Source organism: Haliaeetus albicilla, chromosome 8 (assembly GCF_947461875.1).
Source record: "Haliaeetus albicilla chromosome 8, bHalAlb1.1, whole genome shotgun sequence".
In the NCBI taxonomy this organism is placed as follows: domain Eukaryota; kingdom Metazoa; phylum Chordata; class Aves; order Accipitriformes; family Accipitridae; genus Haliaeetus; species Haliaeetus albicilla.
The window spans coordinates 36318247-36338778 of record NC_091490.1 but is presented as its reverse complement, the minus strand read 5'-3'; the positions used below and the strand labels follow the sequence as shown (position 1 = coordinate 36338778).

The window sequence follows — 20532 nt, the reverse complement described above, 5'->3', positions numbered from 1 at the left end:
TTGAAGACTTAAATCATTGGTGAAGAACTGTAACAGTCAATCCTCCCCTCCCCCCTGATTCTTGTAAATGTGGATAAGAAAGTTGTAAAGCCTAAAGAGCAATAGAAAATAAAGAAAACAGAAAACACTGCTGTCAAAAGACCAGGGAACAGGTTTGGTCCTGTGGTGTTTAAGTTGATGGCAAAATCCTGATGTAGCCTACAATATATCAGTGAGTCAGGACTGGATGAAAACAAACCGGAGGTAAGATCATGTGGGAGTGTTTAATTAGATGGCACATCAAAAGGAGAGGAAAAAGGCTTAGAACTGCAGATTCTGCACAAAAAAAAAAAAGATAAATCTGGGGATTATTACCCATATTATAAATTACAGCAGAGTCCAGTTACTCCAGATTTATGGTAACATCCATAGAAGACATGCAATTTTATTTATCAGAGTACAGCTCACAGAGTTACCAGTTTTGAAATACTTGTTGTGTTCATAGGTAGCCATTTATTTCTTGTCATCTGACCATGTAATTTCATAATCTGTATACACTTTTTTCAGTAACTCTACAGTCACCGAATGATCTGCTTTTCCATAGCCCTGCAAGAAAGAACAAGTGCTTATTAGAGAAATATGTACAGAAAGGAAGTCCACAGAACCATTCAGTTCTTGACAACACAAATTACCTACTTACAATTTGATAATTTACATACAAATCAAATACAGGTTCTAAAAGAGTTATTCTTGCAGTGTCATATTTTATTTTTCTATTGTCCTCTCCAATTTCCCCAACCCAAGTTGTAGAAAAATGAGATGGGGTTAAGCAATCTCAAGTAATAGAGGGTGCATTTTTCACATGATTTCTCCAGCAGGAAGCTTGTTTTAAAATGTTCAGCCACCATATTTATTGAATGTTCTTTTAAGCCACAGCAATTGCACTGACCCACTTTAACATATGAGCATAAAAACACCTGATTTGGCTCGGTGGAAGACAAGGGAGTAAGTCACCACATGTGTGAATATTTGAGTACTATTCTATACACTAAAGAAATCACAAGTCTTCATGTTTTATTTATTTGCAATCTTGCCTTAGTTGGTAATGGCATAATTTTAAATATCTGTCCTCTTCAGCCACTCCAACTCCAAACTAAGGCAAGGTCAGATAACCCATGTGATTTTTAACCCTCATTTAAATCACTGATCACAGTGTTAGAAATTTAAGACAGTTGTCGTAGAAGGTGCCTTTCCATTATTGTCTTATATGACTGGAGTTATTATCTTGATTTATTTCAGAGCTACAAGTAAGTTTTTCCCTGTCAAAAAGCCTTTACTGCACAACAGTTTGATAAAAACCTGTGATTTACAGGTTACTTTTTTCCAGTAATATTTCACATGAAACTTAACTTGGAAGACTGAAAAAAGAGCTCAAGATTGCATTATCAAACAAAACATGTACCTTTATTCATCACTGACTCTGCCCCAAAAGTAACAGCTTAAGTAAACCAGCATTTAAACTGCACAGGTTAAAATTATTGATGCATTATAAAATGCAAACTTTAAAAAAATACCAGAGAATATAGTTATGTCAGAAATACTGCACGTTTATACTGTCAGTTGTAAAGCAACACACCTACAGATCACTCTTGCCTTGGTAGTCACTTTGAAGACCCCATCCAGCTTTGCAATTAATAGCACAGCATCTACTTCAAAAAAAGCCAATTGCTATTTCTCTGGTTTTCATAAAACACCAAGATAGTTCTGGTTTAGAGTCTGACAACAAATCTCCAGGTAAAGAGAAGCATTAAACCCATGTAATTAATATACTAACTTCTGAACTGCTACTGAGGTCTTCTGAACCTCTCTATCTGAGAGGAGCCCTCATGGTAATAAAACTCTGCTTTTACATGGGGCTCATCTGTAAGCGTCAAGGGACCAAAAGCAGAGAAATAAGGTATTTTCCATAGACATTGTATTACAAAGCAAGAGTTGACCACTGCCTCTAACACTAAATTGGCAGCTGAATTTATATACAGGTGTCAAGCCTCATCTAAAAATGCAGCTATGAGGACCTACAATCACAAGAATTTAGTAGAATAAGCATTATACACTGCCTTTCCACCCCATACAAATCCTAAAGAGTTCTTGTTTTTTTCTTATGATTCCAGGTGGCAAGAGTCATCTTGGAACAAAAGTAGCACTAACATTTAAAAACTCTTAACACATTCAAGGCCCAACCTTCACTGCCTATCTAAGGTAAGCAGATTTGAAGTAACGATCACTTTCTATAAAAAATTAAATTAACTTAATAGAACTATTTTCTTCTTGTCTACGTTAGAAGCCTAGTATCTTTACTCACAGTAATACTACAGAAGTAGCTACGCTTCCTCACAGAGCAACACCAGAAACACACTATAGCATGTTCCCTAAATTCAAGAAATCATTACCACTTATTGAGTCTTTCATAAAGAATCTGAACCTACACAGAACAGTGACAGGTAACAAAAATTCTCCAGTTTCCATATTCTTGGAAGTTACTTTTCTTCCCACAAAATGCATTTATGTGAAACTACATATTCGCCTACTAAAAATTCACCACACCTAAACTGGGTCTACTCTTCTCACCCAACACATACACTGAACAACATTCACAATTTAGCTGGTCACTGCCAACCAACATTTTTATTGGCAAATAAAGATCACACAATAGCTGGATCGAGACCCTGTGGCTACAAATGGGCTATCCCTGCTCTAGCAGTAAGATTAAAAGATTCTGAGTCAAGAGATGCTAACTTCCATTTTCAGTCAGGATTGTAACTTAATGTTGGTATTACTCAGCATTAAGTTATCTATTATTTTTGCTTTGGTGTCCTGCCCTTAAAACTAGTGTTTTTCTAATCTATCTCACAAATGAGCCCGGCAAGTTTTCCAGTGAATGTTTACACTGTGATTCAAATTGCCATAAGCCACCATACTATAAAAATCCCAGAACATCAGTGACAAAAGGATCTGAAGAAATACAAGAGATGCACTTACTGTAGAAAGCCCGAATACCCTAATTTTCTTGTCTTTGCTATTATGATCAATTTTCCCTCCTCCAAGGCACTTGCACTCATATCCCAGCTTTTCCATCTCAGGATTTACTTTTTCAAATATATGATCTGCACAAGGAGAACGGTTAGAGCCATTAGAATACGCACTAGGCACCAAATACTCTAGAACTCTTCTTTTTGGCTACTTTCCGCTCATTTTCCTCCAGTTCCCTTCTTTCATCTGCAAAGGAGGGAGGTCTCTCTTGACAGACATAGAAACTACGCAGCTCTAATTAAGGTTGTCTATTTCAGTTTTTTTACTTAAGTTAACACATCACATTCTCCTAAATGAGGTTTATCGGGTTTGGAAATGACATCTGACAGAAATATTGACCCACTTTTCATATTCGCATGAGGCACCTATTAAGGGGGGGTAGAGGGAAGGTGGCGGCAGGGGGTTTCTGAGCTACGCCCACTGACACCAGGGACTCCCCCCTCCGCCTCAGATTCGCTTGGGAACTGGCGGTCACGGCCCACACCTCAGGGACGCTGCCGGGAAGGGGGGGAGGGGGTGGGCCCGCTAACGGTCGCTTCCCCAGCCCTCGCCCCGGCCCGTCACCCACTGTGGAACTCGGCCGCCTTGGTGCCGCGGACGATGTCCCGCCGCTCCTCGCCGCCCGGGCGCTGCAGGCGCACCAAGATGTACTTGAACGTGCCCTCGGGGTCGATCTCTACGTCCCGCACCGCCGCCATGGCGGTACCGCCAGCCCGTGAGGTGACCGCGACGCGCCGCCGCCACCCCCACCCCCGCCGTGCTCCGCGGTTGGCGGGAAGGCGGCGCTCGCGCCCGGGAGCGGGGCAGCCGCTGCCGCCCGGCGGGTTCGTCGTGAGGCGAGCCGGTTCCCGGCCCGGGCGGGCCGAGGCCGTGGGGCGACTTCTCCTCACAGGCTGCGAGAGGGCGGACGGTGACAGGCGTGCGGTTACCCCTTCGAGTTGCCGGTCGAGGCCTTAGGGGTGCCCTCGTCCCTGCGCCCCTTCCTTAGCTGCTGTGCGTCCTCTGCCCCGGCTCCCAGAGCGGGGGCCTTGCGGTGGGCAGCCGCCGTCACGGGTCCGTTGCAGGGCAAGGCGTTTATACCGGGGGTGGGGCGGGGGGGAGAGGGTCATAGACAGGGAGAGCTTAACACCCTGAGAATCTGTAGGTTACTCCTGACATATATAAAATAAGAGATACAAGTTTACCTCCTGTTCCCCTTATTTTATGGGTTCCACTTGATGAGTTAGGCAAGCTCCACGCAGATCCATCATGAAGTCACAGATGTCTAGCATGAATAAGATACACCAGCTTATTGAAAATTGAGTCTATAATATTTACTGGAAGAAAAAAGAATTGTTACCTTGTAGTGTTGAAGTGAGAGCATGGTCTTGTATCATATGCTTACTTCAAAAAGAGGGAATATTCACATTTTAAACAAAGATTTTTTTTTAAAGTTCCAGAACATTTCCACAAAGGAGTTGCAACATAGCCACGTCTTTTAAGTGTTATGTTGTGGGTCACTTTTAACTGAGCTGTTCTATTAATACGTACCAATAGTAAATCATTGCTGACATGAATTTCTCCAGCTCTGATATAAAAACAGTGCTTGAATACAGACAGTGTACTATATAAACTAAGATGTAATGCATGAAAAAGTCAGTAAAATAGAAGAGTATGTATCATCTAAATACAGCATTTAAAGATTTTTAACAAGATAAATGTAATATTTTAATTAAAATTTGTTTTGTGATTTATTGCATCATAATTAAAGTTATTTACTAAACTACTTTATTAGCTGTTCTAAATCTTAATAAAAATTTCTAATATTTCATTATTTCAGATACTGTTGTCAGTTACCTTTTTGGGCACAGAGTAGTACTGTCACTGTGAAGAAACCAATCAGAGCCCCACTAAGGTAAACCAAATTCCTGCTAACTGCATCTTAGGAGATGAAGAGGTGAGAAGGGCTTTAAGTAGAAACCAAGCCTACCATCTCAACTGTTCTGGATTTGCCAAGGCAGGCAGGGAAAGTGATAAAATCTGTGTCTGGGTAAGGTGCCCTTTAGGATTATAGGGCTGAGAGAGTGCTGTGGAGTTCAGGTGGTTGCTGAAGCTTACTTTGTTCAGCTCAGTAGTAAAGGCCTGTAGGATTACTGTAGTGTTAGTTCTTTTAAGTTTCTTTCAAGCAGTCTAGAATGTCCATTATTGTTTTGATACTTTTTGTGTATATAGCCTTTTCTTTGATTATTTTGTCACTAATCTAGCCTAGTATCTGATGCTCTTATTTATTTCTTCTTGAAGCTTTAGCATTAAGAAGGTTTTATGGAGCTTGCTTGTTTGAATGAACCTTGCCTTTTTATTTTTAACTGGTATAGGATACTTCATTCCCTTGAGTATAGAAACCTGTTGTGTGGCCACAGCTCTGGAAAACTTTATTGCCCCATTTCAGTTATGATGCGCAGAAGGAGCTAGCAACAAACAATTGTAACACTGATGAGCAAGGGCAAGGATGGCAAAGAAAATACAGCATGCCTCAGACAGAAGCTAAACTTTAAAGGAATTTGTCCTCAACAAGGAGAGCAGGTGTCTGGCTTGACCTGACATGAGTTTGACCAGGTAAGTATGTGACTTAGTAATAGGCAAAGTGGAACTTTGTCGTCTTCTTCTTGATGCTTTTGTCTTCCTAAGCACCCCCTTTATCCAAAAGTAGTTTCCTACGCCATGCTGAGGTATAGGAGCTTCCTGTTGGCTTTTAGGCTGAAGACAGAAATCCCCTGCTGTTGGCGGCAATTGTTAGTGCGTCACTTTGTGGGCCTCAGGGGTACAAAGAGGTGGCATGGGGCAACAAGGGTCTCAGACCAGAGACAGCCTGCCTCCAATTATACTGCATGTAGGAACTTTCCTTTTATAATAGGATTACTCATATCTAACTGTGGCAGTGAGTTTGGCACTATTTTCTGAAAAATGAAGGGGGTTTTTTTTGTTGATTTGGCCAAGTGACATCTTGTCTCTTCACAATGATAACCTAAAAACCACTGTTCTGAGGAAAAGTAGTCTAAATATCTCAAATTAGGTAACAGTGAACCAATGTGATGAAAGTTAAGATAGGCTAGTAGATATATTTGTTGAGTACTTGTAGTCAGACCATAAGGGTAAGTGTTGCCAGCACTTTTTCCTCTTCTGTGTTACATATGGGTCTTGTTTTCTGTTAGGGTTTGCAGGCTTTGGACTGGATCCAAATGACTACAAAGTTGCACTGTTGTTATTTATGCCCTTCCTATCATCAGATTGTTTTCATCCACATGGCCTTGTAAAATGCACCTATCCCTGTATTGGCTTGGGTTGTGCCAATATTGCAATGTATGTTGGAGTGGGTTGAACTGTTGGTGTAACAGAATGTGTGGTTAGGCTGAATCTGGGATACCTAACCAAGTTACTGGTGAGCTAATGCATCTGAACTTGGTCAAACTTTTCTACATATTCCAGCAATCAGAGAGATTAAAAAGAAGCAACAAAAACTGTGGTTCATGTGACATGGTGTGATAGCTGGGTATAACTATTGTAGCTACCCTGGTTCATTTTCATAAAGGTATGTGATGTCCCAGTAACTGTAACATTTTTACCTTCCTGAGTGTCTTGAAAGGGATAAAGCAGATAATAGCCTTGTGTTCTCTATTGCATCCCTTACAAGAGGGTCCTGTGAATACGCTTTTTCTGTTTAAAAACTGTTGAAAGTGTTAATAAACGTCAACTCAATTTGAGATCATGATAGAGATATCAGTATTGCTATATTCATACAGGTTTGATGAAAATATGTGGAGAACAGAGACACTGTGCATGTTCGTGCTGAGGGAATGGGTTCCTGTGTATCAAGTGAAATATTTGGGTGATGGAAACTGCTGATAGGGGACAAATACATTCTTGTTGTCACACTTAACTGCATTTCAACTGGGCTTTGTGGTAGCATTAAGGCTGTGGTGTTTGTATCTTTTTACAGTAACTTTCCAGAAACATTTTTCTTCCCTGTTATGTGCCCCCATCCCCCAAGAAAAATTGCCCTCTTCAGGAAGTGTGTATGGATACTGAGCATTCTTTTTGAATCTTTTTCCCAGAGTTTCATTTTTTTTTGGCTACTGAGGTGGACAAACGGTCTTCAAATAACCTTCAAATCCACTTGTGAGTGCAGTGCCCTTAAAAATTAGCTCTGGAGTGATTACTAGATGTAAGCAGTAGCTTGACACAACAAAATACAGCTACTTTATCTTAAGTCTTTATATCCTCTAGCCTTATATCACTCAGTAGCTCAAACTACACTTCAGATTAGGTTTTCTTCTGAAAAAAAATGGAAACTGTCACTTTAAGTACATGGATCATTACATGAGTATGTGAAATGCTAGTTTTTCAGCAAATACGGATTTTGAATATAGTTTAAGGAATCCAGTTATGTGCCAGTATCAAACCTAACAGCAGAAGAATGCACTAAAGGCATACTAAAAAAAATAAAAATTATCAAATCAGTAGCTAAATGTGTTATGAGCAAAGCACAGGTGAATAATATAAATGCAGTTGCATTTTCTTCCTATGTATTGGCAGTCCAGCTAAAGCATACATAGAATATCTGCAATAAAGCAGATACAATACTGTAGTTATGTCAAGTGATAGGTCCCTAGGAGTTCCTGAGGCATAGGTGCTAGCAGAGCAAGGTGGGAGTTGTGTCTTACTTGGGATTTCCAGAGTGGTTCTGCCCAGTTATCCCTCTCTTATGTTTGACCTGTCTCTTTCCCTTCTTGCTGTGAGTATACCTGAGATGGCTGTTGTAGGACTCCCATCTGCTTATTGGATTCTTAAAACCTTTGCCATAAAAGCAGAAAGGTTAAGTCTCTTACTAGTCTTCCCTTTAAATATTACTGAAAAAGCTGTGCATGTGTAAAGCAGGGCAAATCACTGGAAGTTCTCAAAATGTGATTGGACAGGCTGCTAGATAATCTCATCTAGGCTTCCATTCCCATGATAGGTTGGACCAAGTGATCTTTTGAGTCCCCTTCCAACATGGGCTATTCTGTGAAATTCAAGTGCTAAGATTACTGAAAAAGCAGTGAAAAACACTTTTGGGTTTGTTTGTTTTTTACTTCAGGTGTATGTGCTTATGAATGTGTAAATGGACTTCCCACTTAAATGTTTTCATGCATGCAAAGATTAGATCTTCACAAAAGAGAATCCTTGTGGATAGAAGGTTCATAGCTTCTTCCCCCATTTCTTCAGATCAATTCTGTGTGGTCAGTAACAGTATTTTTCAATCAATCAGACTTGAGTCATGAACCTACTTTTAAAATTCAGGCAAAGCACTACATACAGCATTTCAACTCCTCTTCTGGGCTAGATGTCAGGAGTCCAGCTTTGAGACTACATTATGTTTTGACTCGCACTGCAACATTCAGATAGGTTGAGTATCTGAGATTGACTCCTTTCCCCTGCATTATGTTCTGTGGCTTACAGCCTTCAGCTGAAGTCACTAAGTGGAAAAGTTTAATACACAGGAACTGATAGTTACAAAGAAAACACACTGGTTTCCCTTTCCAAGTAACTTGGTGGCAGAAAGGATCCCTTAAAAAGCCTGGGTTGAAAGCCCAAATGGGTTAGCCCTTGTGCATGGCTCATGAGATTTTCTGATCTGTGGTTAAAAGCTAATTTGGCCTTGAGTAGAATTTTTGAGAAATTGTTATTGACTATTGACAACTGTCACTTTTTTAATCAATTTGGATTGAAATGAGCGATGGGAGAAAGAAGGTGAGGCTGTACTGCTGCTGTATGTGGAGATATCAAAGCCAGTTGTAGTTGAACAAGTTCAGGTAGCAGAAGTCATCTGGCTGCAGAAACACAGAGTTCAGATCCAACTGACTTATCCTGCCAAAACCCCGCATCAATTTATTGTGCAGGTCTCAGACCTGCTATTTCTAGCTTACTTTCAGTGTCCAGACTACACTAGTTAACTTGCATGACATCTTAAAAGGAAGAAACTGGATTGCAGTTCAAGATCAAGTGTAACATTTCCTTTGAGAATAGGCAAAAAACCTGTGAGCCAGGAGTATCTTAATGTCAAAACATCCTCATATTTATTTTGCTATTTAGCCTCTGAATAGCAAGTGACTAGAAAAGGAATATTAGTATTATGTGAATGTGTTAAATATACATTGTGCTGCAGTGAAGCTCATCACTGGATTCTCTCAAGCCATTAGGCCAATCCGGGTTATCAGAGTCAGGAAAACGGAAACAATCGGTTTGAAGTCCAGCTGCATGAATTTTTCCTTTTATTGAGTTCTTTGACAGCAGAGCACAAGATGTAAGGATATGTTTGGCCCGTTGTTGTATTACAGGAAAATATTAAGAAAAGAATTTTGAAGTAGGTAATTTCCATCATATGTTAACTTTCACACAAGAGAGAAAATAAAATGAGGGTTAATTTTCAGCTGTACTTGTGAATGTTTTTTTATCCCAGAGTGAGAGTACACCCTTGAGCTGAGCAGAAGAATGCCTAAAACGCTGGTGCAAATGAAATACACTGTTGTAGATTATGACTATCATGGACATCAAAGATCACAGGTCTGCTTTTCTGCTTGGCCCACTCATTTTAATAGGCTTTGGATGGAGATTTTTTTCTTCAACAGCTGTTGATTAGCAGCTCCTCAGATTAGCAAAGAAGCCAGAACAAATGCAGGATAATAACATTAGCTCTCTTGGTATTAACCTCGTTTGGATCTGCATATGTATAGTCAGTTCAGAAGCCAGAGGCTTTGTTTGTGCACTGAAGGTTAAGAATCCAAGCCAACCTCCAGCATGCAGGAGTGTAAAGGACCTCTGCTAGGTCCTTTATACCTTGCTTTCATGAATAAAGCTCTCACATGATCCCTTTCAGAAACTGACCAAGATCTGCATGAAAACGAAGGGGTTTGTCCTGCTACTCATAGAAGGCAATTTTATAACCTCATTGCTCTGCTGGCTAGAAACTCCCTCCTAATTTCCAGTCTACATTTACTCACAGATAGTTTGTATCCATTTGGGTTTTTGTACCAGCTTTATCCCTTTATATACAGAAAACTTCTGATCACCTTCTTTACTTTCCTGATACTTACAAAGAGCCCATCACATGCTTTCTAAGCCTTCCTAGCTGCTGCTTCTTCCCCAGACTTAAACACAAATTTCTAATAGCCACCTGGAAAGGTATTTCTTTAGAGGGCACTTCATGAAATATTTCTACTCTTTGAGCACTCTAGAGTTTCCTACCAGGAGGTGTCATTCTCCTAACTCTCCTTCTGAATGACCTGTTTGTCACAGGATTGCTAGTCTTTGAACTACTGAACACATGCTTCCCCCCCTAGAATCCCCTTGGTCAGTGAAACCAGTCTGCTAGGTTTGTTTTCAGGGCTCTGCTGTCCTTTGGTTGTCCCTCCCTGCCCTTAGTGTCCATGCCTTACAGCATATGTCGGGGGCATGATGAAAGCATCGTGTGCAGGTGATGATTCCAGAGACCCAGCTGTTACTTTGTGGCCTGTAGAGATGAACAGTGCGAGTTGTTTAATTGATCAGAGTTCATTTATGTGGGATATATGACATCCTGAATATAAGGGCCTTTCAGCTGCAGCTGCTTTTCTTCAAGGTAAACTCATGCATTTGCATTCATGGAGCAGAGATATAAGGGTATTTTGAATGGTGGTTTTAGGGCTGGAGGTACCCAGCAGGGAAACAGTGTCCGTCCTTGGTCATGGTGTTGGGATTGCAGTTCCTCAGGAAAAACTCAGAATGAAGAAGAAAAGATGAATGGAGAATGTAATTGTATGAAGTCTTACTTGCAGAATTCTGGATATAGATTGAAGGAAAAAGGTAGTTTATTTTTATTTCTTGTGGTGAACTTCTAATATTCATGTCTGTGGGCTGGTTTAGCTATAGCAATAATTTTGCTTTGGGAGAAGGGACATCACATGCAGAGCAAAAGAGCAAAGAACTGCTTTCCCAAATGCTGGCATTCAGTTAGTGCCAAGGTCAGGGAGTAGTGTTTGGTATAGATAGGAATGTATTCTTGTTACTCCACGTTAGTAAATTACATACCCTAGTAAGTGAGGGAAGTGCCTTTAAAAGGGCATGTACACTGTTTATTTCAGAGGAAGAAAATTGAATCCTGCCTTAGAGGATAGAGGCAAACCCATAGAACTGGTGGTTTAACTTTTATTTTGTATTTTCAGAAGCTAATGGCACAACCTGAGTAAGAGATGAAAAATCACAATACTGTCAGTTTTATTCCAAATTCTTTTCCCATTACTTTAAGCATCTAAGCAAATGTATTTGCTCTTGTTTTAGTGAAGAGAGAGAATGGATCTCCTTTGACTTAACCTTTAGATAAACTACTTCTGTCTTTGACTCTAGAGGGTATAGAGCAACTGCAGTCCTAATTTACTTACCTTCAGGTAGGCATAAATCTGGATCTTTCATTCTGTTTTGACAGTAGGGTAGCTTCTCGTTTGTAGTTTATGTACCCAGTCTAACATTGTGGGGATTTTGTTGTTTAGAAGAAGTACAAATAAACAGGACTCTTAACTGCTTCAAATAAGAACGTTGCATGCAGGCCTAGTATTATTTTATAGATGATAAATGAGAATTCCTTCGCTTCCTGCTGATCCAATACCTATTATAAAAGTAATCTTAGCTGATTATTAATTCTGTGGCCTAAATAACCAGACTCTGCTACTGGTTACAATCATGTGTGACTACAAAAGATGAGTAAATGCCTGTTGATAAATGAGAGGAAAAAACCCAACTAATACGCACCAGGAAGGATAAATACAGAATCAATTATTTAGGTTGGAAAAGAGCCTTAAGATTATACAGTCCAACTGTAAACCTAACACTGCCAAGTCCACCACTAAACCATGTCCCTAAACACCTAAATATCCCCAGAGATGGTGACTCAACCACTTCCCTGGGCAGCCTCTTCCAGTGCTTGACAAACCTTTTGGTGAAGGGTTATCAAGGGGCTGTGTGGTGTGGGGTACATGCTTTACATTTGAGAAAAATGACTTTGTGGATTCCTTTTTAGGCTCAAATATGAAAGTGCAGCAATTTCAGAGGAGGTGACAGACTCATCCTTCCTAATGAGTCAAGAAATCTAGAAGTTGTAGAAGAGTAAAATTTTCACTGGAAAGTTAAAGTATTACAGTATTGCTTTCAGGCCCAGGAAATAAGGAGAGTCCTAATGATCTTGACACCATTTAACTGGACTTTAAAAAGCCTTGTGGTGCTGTTTTTTTGCCTGGGAAATGATAAAATTGAACAATTTAACACCACTGCTTTCAATGTCAGTGATGAATTTCTTTGGTTTTGAAACAACTACTATATGCGTCAATTGAAGTATCCTCCACTGATGATCTTGTGTTAAACATACCTTTCCTAAAAAGCAATTGCTTATCCAGCTGATAGAAGTAAACGTCTTTCTTGCAGTAATTCATGGATGGTATGGTTGTGGCAAACTTGTGTTGGAGTGGCTAGAATGCTCCTGAAAGAGTACTTAATTCAAGAACTGATGTTCTCTTGCGGTCTACTGACTGAGAAAAGTCATGAGTAGTATGAATTATATGCTTTTGCTGGGTGTTCATGGGTCAGGTTTTACTTCTCAGTGCTGTGCAATTGTTCCTTGTACTTTGGTCTTCTGCTTTGAAGATTTCAAATACCAAGTGATAAGATCTCATTCCACAGAATGCCAATAGCTTTGGTGATGGACCTTTCTGCTGCTTGGTTTTATAAATGTCATCAGACAATGATGACAGTCTCTGGGTCTTGGCTTTAAATAGAGGTCAGTATCACCCAAAGCACCTTTAAGGTACACAATCCAAAACTTCTAGATCCCTCAAAAATGTGTCTCTCTATGCTCTGCTGCAGATAACACTTGAAGAGTTTCTTTACTGCTTGTTTCCCACTAAAAAAATTAAGGACTAAAATATCTGTACTGGCCTTCTCTGAAGCTTGCTTAGCAGACATTTCTTCCTAGAACAGTACAGCTCCTGGAGTGGCCAATTTGGGCTGAAAACTTATGGAGAAACCTGAGAAATTTGAAGTTATAGGATGCTGTATTTAATGATTAAAAACCTGTTGTTGAACATTGCTTTAGTTATGGACTCAAACACATTAAATACTGTGTCCATGTATAAAAATTATTTACATGAAACTCACTTAAGCACTGAAAAGAACAGACATGAAGCTTGGAGTTCATAAACTAATGGTGAGATGTATTAGGAAGTGAAACTACTGCCCTCTTCATCCTTTTTTGTAGTCTCTCCCTCATAATACTGCAAATGGAGAATGGAAGGTCATGTCAGCACTCCAGTGCTACTGATAGTTCACATGCTATCTGATAGGTCAAAACAGTGTTCTCTGGGAAAAGAGCTAGGCAGAAGCTATGCAAAGAATTTGCAAAACAAAAAACATTTCTCATGATGACCACTTTTACAGAACCAACCACCTACTTAATCTCCTAATCCTAAAACTTCCTCTCACTTCTCTCATTTGCCAAAAGCTGTAATTGTTCTCTTCCTCAGCCAACATCCCCATTAGTGTCACATCTGTGACATCTCACCTGCTGAGAGTATGGGACTGTTGTGGTTTAACCCCAGACAGCAACTAAGCACCACACAGCTGCTCACTCACTTCCCCCCGCCCCCCCGGGTGGGGGAGAAAATCGGGAAAAGAAGTAAAACTTGTGGGTTGAGATAAGAATGGTTTAATAGAACAGAAAAGAAGAAACTAATAATGATAATGACAACACTAATAAAATGACAACAGTAATAATAAAAGGATTGGAATATACCGATGATGCACAGTGCAATTGCTCACCACCTGCCGATTGATGCCCAGTTAGTCCCTGAGCGGTGATCCCCCCACCCCACTGCCCCCAGTTTCTATACTAGATGTGGCGTCACACGGTATGGAATACCCTGTTGGCCAGTTTGGGTCAGCTGCCCTGGCTGTGTCCCCTCCCAACTTCTTGTGCCCCTCCAGCCTTCTTGCTGGCTGGGCATCAGAAGCTGAAAAATCCTTGACTTTAGACTAAACATTACTTAGCAGCAACTGAAAACATCAGTGTGTTATCAACATTCTTCTCATACTGAACTCAAAACATAGCACTATACCAGCTACTAGGAAGACAATTAACTCTATCCCAGCTGAAACCAGGACAGGGACTATGGAACAGACCTGGGCAGTAAAATCAACAGTGCTGGGTCTATGCATGGGTTATATAGTTATTCTTTCTTACACGTGCATGAAGGGTGGCAAGGCTCCAAAAGCTTCTCTGCCATGATTTCCAACAGTAGAATTAGAAATAATCAAGTTCTGCATGGGATCGGTTTCACCTGCAACTGCAGGCAGCCAAGTATGCACAATCTTAAGACCAGCCTGCTTTTATCTTAACTCAAGGTGTGACTTGTTTCTTCTGCTCCTTTGTTCTGTTTCATGTTTCAATGCACTGCATCACATCTTGCCAGTGCAAGTGATCCCTGGCCTCAGTTAGATTCTTGAGTGTGTATTTTTGCCTGTTTGGAGGAAATTGAGCAGTGTGAGTCACATCAGAGAGTTCCCGAAATAAGAAGTGGAGATAAGATTTTCTGGCTCCTGTGGTTTCACTCCAGACAGAGAGGAGACTGTCTTAGGCAGCCTGAGAAATTCCAGCTTCTTGTAGTAGTTGTATTGCCTACCTTATTCATACTTAATGAGACACAGAGGCTGAGGGATGAGTATGTTTTTGGAAATTATCTTTTCTTCCCATCTAGACCTTGGGGAAAACTTGTGCCTTAGACCTTTTGTGTCTGAATTTTTAAAGAATTAGTGTTTCAAGCTTGTCTCCAAACAGGAAACACCTTCACTACTGGCACCAGAACTTTTCCTCTCAAGGCTGGCTAAAGCTCTTGCTCTTCTTCTACTGAGTGTTACTGTGGGTGAAGCTGGAGTTTTTTCCATGACTTCAGAATTTCAAGTAGTTTTACAGCTCTTTTCCATGGGATAAATGTCTGTTGTACAAACTATTTTGACATAAATACTTACAAAGTGTTATAATTTAAGAATGACAAATATAGCTCCTAGAACTGGATTACTCAGAGGTACTTAATTATCTTTTTTTGCCTGTTGCCATAAAAGCATCATTAAAATATTTAAAAAGAAAGAGTTAGAAATATGTAAATGCAGATGCAATCTTACAATGTAGGTAAAGAACCATTCTTTAAAAAAAGACATGGAAGATGAATCTCTGTCTCCTTCTATGTGTACATACATACATGTGTATCTTCTGGTCACCTGAGATGCCACCATATCCTGTATTTGTCTTATTTTGGGGATTTCAGCAAGTTCAACAGAGGATTTTAGATAATCTAAAATTATTTCCCACTGCATCCCACTGTCATAAGCTACTGATAAAGATATTGACAAATGTTTCTCAAACCAAGACTTAAAAATCTCCAACAGAAAGCTAGACTCTACAAAACTTCTGTTCTAGTGTTTCATGGCCTCCTTATTTAGAAAAATTTCCTTTAAAACTTTGTCATTACAAATCAATCCAACCACTACTTGTTATGCACCAAGTGGACATAAAGAATTGTTGATCACATGCCCCCTAAGTACTCTAAAATACCTTTTAAGTTTTAGAAGATTGTATAGATTTCTTTCCTCTATCATGCTTTTCTACAGTTGGGTGGGAATAAAACAGTTAAATGCCTTGGGTGTTTGCACATAAGCCATATTTTCTGAGCATGTGTTACTTGAACTGTGATTTGTGGAGAGCTGATAGTTTGGAAGATTCAATCACTTACAAGTCAGACAAGCATTCATACGTGTTTTCAGGGAAGCAAACAAAATGAGGGTGTTCATAAGAAATAAAATTAGTAAATCTTGAAATTTTTTTTGGTTTTGTTGAGAAAATAGTGCAGGGTTTCAAGACTGTAAGAGATGGTCCTAGTATCTTTTCCAAAAGACAATAAAACTTTGATCTCGTTCTAAATAATGTATTGACTGTGTTGCTCAGGATTTGATTGTATTTTGTCTGCCTGTAGCTTTCTAAAATTGCAGTACTTAAGATTAGGTGCAGTACACCAGATGAGATTTGGCAATGGCAGATTGGATGGAAAAATTGTAAATTTTGTCTTAACTAAAACATTCCTTTTAATACATATCAGATCAGCATTTCCTATTTGTAAAAGTGACAACAAATCATTAACCCATATTGAATTTGTGATCTGCTGTAACTCGTAGTTCCTTTTCTACAATTCTCCTGCCTAGCCAGCAGTTCCCCAGTTTGTTGCTATGTTGTATTTTGATTTTGTGTGTTTTTTTGTTTGGGTTTTTTTGTTGTTGTTGTTGTGGGGGGGTTTTTGGTTTGGGTTTTTTTGTTTGGTTTTTTTTTTTAGATTAAGACCATTGTTGATTTGTCCTCATTTCTTTTGGATTATGCCTCTAATTTATCCAAATCTTTGAGTCCTTTGGAACTCCTGCAATTCCTCAAAGCCTGGTATCATCTGCAAATTTTCTAAGCATGTTAGATGATAATTTGCCATCCAACTTTAATTAGCTCAAGTTAGTTCAAGATAAGCCCTTGCAGGGCTCATTTGTATAGTCCTCTCAGACTGACAGTGATCTTTGAAAAACTGCCCTTTGAGTACTGGTTACATCTCTTGCATGCTCATTTTATGGTGATTTCAGCTAAGCACTATTTCACTTGTTTGCTTACAAGAATGTCTCATGGGACAGCATTAGAAGTCTTAATTATAGCAAACTACAGCACACTATTGTTTCTTTGTTACTCACTCAGCCTTGAAGTACAAACTAGATTGATCTGCCAAGAATAAATCAATCATATCAATGTCAGCTGTTCTTGACCGCTTAGTAGCCCTCTGCTGATTTTTCAACTGTTTTCTTTCAGAATTTTTTTGGTATGGTTCTAGTATCTTTTCTAGGTGTTCATATGGAAGGCCTGGCTTCTAATGACCTTGATCTTCCTTTCCTAGATACAGAGAGGCAATATTTGCTTTCCGTCAGCCCTCTGGCACCTGTCCCCATACTCTCAAAGGTAATTACTGAGGGTTTGGATCCTTAAACAGTAACTTGATTGGCTGTAACTAACCTAAATAGTCTTCACTCCAGTCTTTCCTTACTCTGACCTGTTCTCTTTTCCCAATGCATTGCAATGAGTATCTGTTAACTTTTCTCTGTATAGAAAGAAATGACGTTTGACATGTCCTCTGTCAATTGCTGTCCTCCTTCAAATATCAGACCTGACTGGTTTTTGTTATTCTTACTCCTAATGTGTTTATATAGCCTTTTCTTACCTATTATGTCTCATAGTGGCCTATCAAGTAAACCTTCCAACTGGAAAATTAGTTGCTGCTAGATAATCCTTGTTAGGCACCTCTGTTTGTAAGGGAAAAGAGGTCATCTGGAGTATTCCTATTCACTTGTAAAAAGCTGGGCTTTCACTTGTGAAGATGAATGTCTGGAGTGTATAAGAATAAGAAGTGTTCAGCATTTCTAAAAATTTGACTTGATTTAGGTTTAGAGTCTCCTGTTTTTCTGGCAGAGAGGAATTGGATTAATTTTAAGGAACTATGTCTGTGCTCATGTGGCATGAGAGGAGGGTGGACAACTGCACTCAGCTTAGTACAGTACAAGAAACAAGGCTCTTATATTCCCAAATCAATTGGCAAAAGCACAAAAAAGCACAAATGTGAAATAAAAATAAGAAAAGAATGAATCAGTAACATGGAAACCACCTAAGAAGCAGGCTGGGTGGCATTTCTAGCTTGAAGATCTGCAGTTCAACCTAAGTAACTGTATCAGAGGTCTTTTTCCTGAAATAACTATGTAACTTAGGATCCAGTATGAGCTTTAGCTCACAGGAATCCCAGTCTTTCTGAACAAAAGGGTTGAAGTTTTAAGTGCCTTTGACTTTTAATAAAGATATTTTAACCTCTCAGTTGTGTGCTTTTGAAAATGCTTTTCAGCCTTTCTTTTTTATGATAATTTTGCATTTGTATTCATCTTCCATTATATTAAAAGGTGATTAAAAAAAAATTGGAGGATGGCAGAATTCCCTGGGAAAAACCAAGAAGAGCCCCATGTCAGTGATGCATAAGGGAATACTGCCAACTAAAAGAGCCAGTCTTTGTTTTTTCGGCTGGAGTTTTTACAGGCATATTGCTTTTAGGCTTTGGTGTTTGGGGTTTTTTTGTGTTGTTTTATCTATCTGCTGCAGACAAGAGGTCTCAGACAGCCCTTGTGAAGGAAGACTATTGTAAACTGTGAAATACTCTCTTCCTTCCTCCGGAGATTCCACTGGCAAAGCAATTCTGATAAAGTTTCCTCCACTCAACTTCAGAGCTTCTGCCATGACGAGGATGAGCACTTACCAGTAGGAAGCTCATAAAACAATTTGAAAAAGTGAATCTCCAGGAAAAGGTGTAGGATATTCTGCCTCCTGGCTCCAGAGAGGATATAAACTGTTCCGGAGTTGTCTATAATTTTTCTGTGTATACAATTATAACAGCTGATCAGTCTTTTAGAAAAAAAATAAGGCTGCCCTATCAAAACGAATTATCATTAGTTTGTTTTAGGATAATGTTTACAGAACCCCTGTAAAATTAGGCCCTGCTGCATGATGTACTGTACAGGTGCATTAGAAGTACCAGCCTCTGTTAGGAGGATTTACAATCTGAAGAACACAGACAGAGAAAGGTTGGCAGACAGGAAATGTTTTCACTCCCAATTTATAGATGATCAGCTGAGGCTAAAGAAATAACAGTCCTGATCTGATGCTACCTGGAAGTCTGGTTGTTCTAAGCAAGGCTGGCCCAAGCCTGGGCTTGCAGAATGAGTCTGTGACATAGCCAAGAGTTAACCTCAACTTTCCAGAGTTTCTTGATAGTTTGTTTGTATTTCTAGCTTTGCTAGGCCACACCTGCTAGGAAGCCTTCCTCTCCCTAGAAATATTCAGTATGTTGTTTTTCATCCTCACTCTATTCAATAACTGACTTTGACATGCTTTCTAGGACTTTGTTGCCATTTCTAGTAAACTCATATTTTGATAGTAATTGAGGGTGGTTTAGAATATAGTCATTATTCTAGCCTCTTTTCTGTGATGGATTCCTTGATGGGCAGAGATGTATTAAAGTATGGCTACTTGAAAAATATTTTTTTGTGAAAAAATTGGGAATTGATGCCAGCTGAGACCTTAGCTTGGAATCCAGGAGCTGCTGATTTTTATTCTGTAAGAACAGGCTGAGGCTCTAAAATAAGAGCTCCAACATGCACTCTATAAACTATAACTATGCTTTACAGATATGAAGTGGATGCTACCCTGTGTCCTCCTATTGCTGACAACCCTTGTTGAGTCCTTTGCATGGCTAGTCTTGTTAAACCTCACCCATAATGGTGAATCTTTATGCCTGGAATACCAGTTTGGCAACTGGACTGTCTGGTGGAGCCTCCATAATAACTGCCTGAGTGGACATGGAACAAGGGATGGGGTGACGTGGCTCATCAGGGCGCAAGGGAATACCACTTTGTATCGACCAGGGTTGGGACTGCTGGGGAATGTGGAGTCTGTGACAAGCTTCTAGTGTCATGTCTTTGCACAGGGTTAAGAACTGAGCTAATGTGTCTATTACTCGTGTTGTCCGTTCCTTACTTACAGCCCTCAACAGTACTTGTGAGACCTCCTGTAACAGAGGTGAGAATGATACTTAAGTGAGAATATCCAGAACTACTTCTATACGTAGTGTGGCAAGTCACTTACCTTATCACTGAAGTGGCATACTGTCCTGGTTTCAGCTGGGATGTAGTTAACTGTCTTCCCAGTAGCTGGTACAGTGCTATGTTTTGAGTTCAGTATGTGAAGAATGTTGATAACACTGATGTTTTCAGTTGTTGCTCAGTAGTGTTTAGACTAGAGTCAAGGATTTTTCAGCTTCTCATGCCCAGCCAGGGCACCTGACCCAAACTGGCCAACAGTGTATTCCATACCATGTGACGTCCCATCTAGTTTAGGAACTGGGAAGTGGGGGGGCAGGGATTCGCCGCTCGGGGACTGGCTGGGTGTCGGTCGGCGGGTGGTGAGCAATTGCCCTGCGCATCATTTGTACATTTCAATCCTTTTATTACTACTGTTGTCATTTTATTAGTGTTATCATTATCATTATTAGTTTCTTCTTTTCTGTTCTATTAAATCGTTCTTATCTCAACCCAGGAGTTTTACTTCTTTTCCTGATTTTCTCCCCCATCCCACTGGATGGGGGGGAGTGAGTGAGCAGCTGCGTGGTGCTTAGTTGCTGGCTGGGGTTAAACCACGACACATACATGTGAAGGTATGCATGAGAAGAGTGGAGTGGTGCAGCCAGAAGACTATTGTACAAGGAATCAGTGATCTTCATGCCTCCTGCCTTCTCATGTATGCAGCTGCAT

At 39.9% G+C, this 20532-nt stretch overlaps 1 protein-coding gene and 1 long non-coding RNA gene across 2 annotated transcripts; one reads left to right on the top strand and one right to left on the bottom strand.

Annotated features, from left to right (window-relative positions):
* Window positions 1–392: 392 nt before the first annotated feature.
* On the bottom strand, window positions 393–3836 carry LOC104310519 (14 kDa phosphohistidine phosphatase). Its single transcript, XM_069789812.1, has 3 exons — window positions 3638–3836; window positions 3019–3143; window positions 393–585 (listed from the first exon to the last, which is right to left on the bottom strand). Exons 1-3 carry the CDS (start codon window positions 3765–3767, stop codon window positions 493–495), a joined length of 348 nt encoding a protein of 115 aa, XP_069645913.1. The 5' UTR covers window positions 3768–3836; the 3' UTR covers window positions 393–492.
* Window positions 3837–3955: 119 nt separating this feature from the next.
* LOC138686473 (uncharacterized) lies at window positions 3956–19882 on the top strand. Its single transcript, XR_011325864.1, has 4 exons — window positions 3956–4122; window positions 4889–4963; window positions 5424–5664; window positions 19766–19882. It is a non-coding gene; the product is annotated as an uncharacterized lncRNA (long non-coding RNA).
* The last annotated feature ends 650 nt before the right edge of the window (window positions 19883–20532 follow it).